The sequence below is a fragment of the Staurois parvus genome, unplaced genomic scaffold (assembly GCF_062004578.1).
Source record: "Staurois parvus isolate SC_StPar_1 unplaced genomic scaffold, SC_StPar_1.0 ptg000208l, whole genome shotgun sequence".
Classification (NCBI taxonomy): Eukaryota; Metazoa; Chordata; class Amphibia; order Anura; family Ranidae; genus Staurois; species Staurois parvus.
In genome coordinates, this window is record NW_028318004.1 from 2817501 (window position 1) to 2820968 (window position 3468).

Consider the following 3468-nt stretch of genomic DNA (forward strand, 5'->3'; position numbering starts at 1 on the left):
TTCATTTCGGTGACCTTTTATTATTCACTTTTACATTACAGAGCATTCTTTTTTTGTATTTGGAGAAAAATAACGGATAAGTTCACCTTTCTGAGGTGTTACACCTGTATTTAGGGTGTAATATGTTCAGCATCCTCCCCCTCTCCCTGCACCCACTGTCATAATTTGCAACCAGCTCCACCCACATAGCCGTGTCCTTCATTCAGAGTTCTGTGAATGAATGAACTACAACAGCCGTGTGCCATTGCAGAAGACTGCTTTTAGCTCTCAATGAACTGTGAGGATGCTGATGAACGATTTTGTAGTTTATTGATCTTCCTGCAGTGCAGTAACTGCCTGCCCATATGGGAGGTACGGCTAGACAACTGACTGAGAGTCTGCAGGATCCTAGCATTGCACCCGCTATCTGCTGATCACGGGTGCAATGCTCTGCAGGCTCCTTAGGAAAAAGAAAAACTACTAATAATAAATGCACATTTTTTTCACTTGCAAAAAAAATGTTTAATTTTCTCAGTGAATTTATCCTTTGCCTTCTGCCTACAGAAAGGCTTCTCCACCATAAGAGCTGTGAAAATGAGGAATAGACTCTGTAAGGTACTAGTTCTAGTTAGCTGAATTATTTTTTTTAACCACCTGACCTGTGGAAGATTTTACCCCTTTTTGTGGCCAGGCCATTTTTGGCTATTTAGCACTGCGCTACTTTAACTGGTAACTGTGCAGTCATCCAACATTGCACCCAAACAAAATGTAAGCACATTTTTTCCCACACAAATAGAGCCTTCTTTTGGTGGTATTTGATCACCACTGGGTTTTTTTTTCATATTTTATTTTATAAATGAAGAAAAGACTGAAAATTTTGGAGAAAGATACAATGTTTTCTACTTTTTGTTACAGAAAATTTTATTTCTTCATAAATTTAGAGCAAAATGTTTTTTGCTACATGTCTTTGGTGAAAAAAGAAAATCCCCAATAAGTGTATATTAATCAGTTTGTGTGAAAATTATAACATCTACAAACTATGGTGTATATATCCTGGAATATTTATGTATTTATTTTTACACTAATAATGGCAGTGATCAGCGGCTTATAGGACTGTGATAGTGCGGCGGGCAGTCTGACACTAACTGATACGGGGGGGGGGAATTGACTGACATCTCCAGTGACACTAATACAGTGATCAGTTCTAATAATATATCTCTTATATTGTAAGCTCTATCAAGCAGGGCCCTTTGATTCTTCTTGTACCGTAACTGTAATGTCTGCCTTTGTTTTGTAAAGCGCTGCACAAACTGTCGGCGCTATATAAATCCTGTATTATATTAATATACTGTCACTGTACTAATGACACTGGCTCGGAAGGGGTTAACATTTAGGGGCAATCAAAGGGTTAATACTCTGAATTACAATGTTTACTACACAATGTGCTGGTTTTTACTCCCTGCTTTGCAGGGAGAAAAAAAACAGCACATTACTGCTGTCTGTAGACAGTCATTCGTCTGTATTACTTCTGTCATGCGCTCGGCCGATCAGCTGGTCCCGGCCATAAATCATTGGCTGGGACCCGCTGATCGGTTCATGCTGTAGTGAATGACAGCACACCCGGGGCAGCTGGCGCATGTGCACGCACCCCCCCACCCTACTAAAGCACGTACATGTATGTGATTTAGTGCAGTGGGACCACGCTGCTGCAGTTTAAGCGTGGTGGGTGGTCCTGAAATGGGTTAAGCTATATACATTCCTAAATATATAGAATATAAACGGCTATTAATCCAGGGAATATACAAAATTGCTTTTTGAGATCAGAAGCAATTATTTTGCTTCTGTTGGAGCAAATTGGACCAGGCTTTATAAGTGTTTTTTGCTTTCCTTTGGCTTGTCTGTGGGTATAGAATTATTTTATATAGAGATTTTTGGTTTATTGTGTTCTATTGGTTGAACCCAATGGACTTGTCTTTTCTTTTTTTTTTTTCTATATTTTTTCTTTTTTTTTAACCTAACTATGGAACATGGAAAGGTACATAACTTGTGGAGTGAACTCTGTTACAAAAAAAAAAAAAAACAAAAACACTGCAAAGTTGAGCAAACAATATAATAAACCTAGATTGTAAGCTCTGATGAGCAGGGCCCCGTTTCCTCCTGTACCAAATCGTATTGTAACTGTACTGTCTGCCTTCATTTTGTAAAGCGCTGCGCAAACTGTTGGCGCTATATAAATCCTGTATAATAATAATGTAAGCGTGTTTTCTTGTGATTGGCAGGGATCACACTGAGTGCCCGGTGTCGGCGTGTTCCTGTAAGTGTATGCAGCTGGATACAACGGGGAATCTGGTACCTGCAGAGACTGTGCAACCATAACCACAGCCAGGACATGTGTAGGACATCCTCCATCCCTTTTCCAGCCAGAGATATGGACCACAATGGCAGTCCACGCACATCCACCAAGACCGCTGTAACAGATGTACTTCTACATACCACTGGCCGCTGTTACAAGGACAGCAGTAGGATTTGACCACAGTTGGTTTCGTTGAAGGTTTTTGTACTTTACTGTGTAAGATAAATGAGTATTAGACTAAGTTACCCGGATTGGAATTGTTACAAAAAATAATAAAGATGTAATAATTAACAATGCAGTGAGATTTTCTCTGGTTTGCTGGGTCAATCTGGATCCATTTTTGTGGATCCAGGGTTGTGGACTACTCCATCTGGTATTTTGCTGGGTTTCAACATCATACAAAAAGATCACTCTGAAGAGGACCGGTCATACACAAAACTGTATGAATCATCTGGTAAAAGCTGCTGGTCTTGGATGGTCTTCCTACATAGTATTTCTGGGTGCAGTGAGACTAAACCCATCACCTCTTGTCACCCACGTAATGCAGATGTGTGGCAGCAAAGAGGGTGGGCTTTATTGCCTACATGCCACACATATGCAGCCATATTTCTCTGCCGAGATTGCTCCCAGCACCGAGACTAAGCTGTCAAACTCCATTCCTGGTCTAGTAATCATGGGGAGCTGGTGGGACCAGCTTTCAATCATGTGACCACATTGACAGCCAGAATGTAAGTGTACAATCCAAACACACACACGTTCCTGCATTAAAAAAGTGTGTATAAGTGGGTGCTGCAGGTGTTGTTCCTATTTCAGAGAGTAGGGAGCAGGGGCGGACTGACAACTCATGGGGCCCCTGGGCAATAGGGGATCATGGGGCCCCTGTGTCCTTGCCCAAACTCAAAAAAGCCTATGAAAAAGGTACCAGGGGCATCTCGTGGGGCTCCCTACTGACCCCGGGCCCTCGGGCAGTGCCCGAGTTTCCAAATAGTCCGCCCCTGGTAGGGAGGTATGTACAGGTGATGGATGGGAGTATACAGGTGAGGAATGGCGTATACAAGTGCTGAATGGGAGAGGTATACATATGTACAAGCAGGGTTTAGAGCCAATGGTTGGCTCTTGTAAAAGCAATCTGAGTG

General features: G+C 41.9%; 1 protein-coding gene across 1 annotated transcript in view; it reads left to right on the forward strand.

Moving 5' to 3' along the window:
* Positions 1-2626, forward strand: part of LOC149461206 (GATOR2 complex protein MIOS-A-like) — a 34515-nt gene extending 31889 nt beyond the window's left edge. Inside the window, 1 exon segment of the mRNA XM_089678669.1 lies at positions 2259-2626. Within this exon segment, the coding sequence (XP_089534795.1) occupies positions 2259-2355 (97 nt within the window). The 3' untranslated portion in view covers positions 2356-2626.
* Positions 2627-3468: the final 842 nt, after the last annotated feature.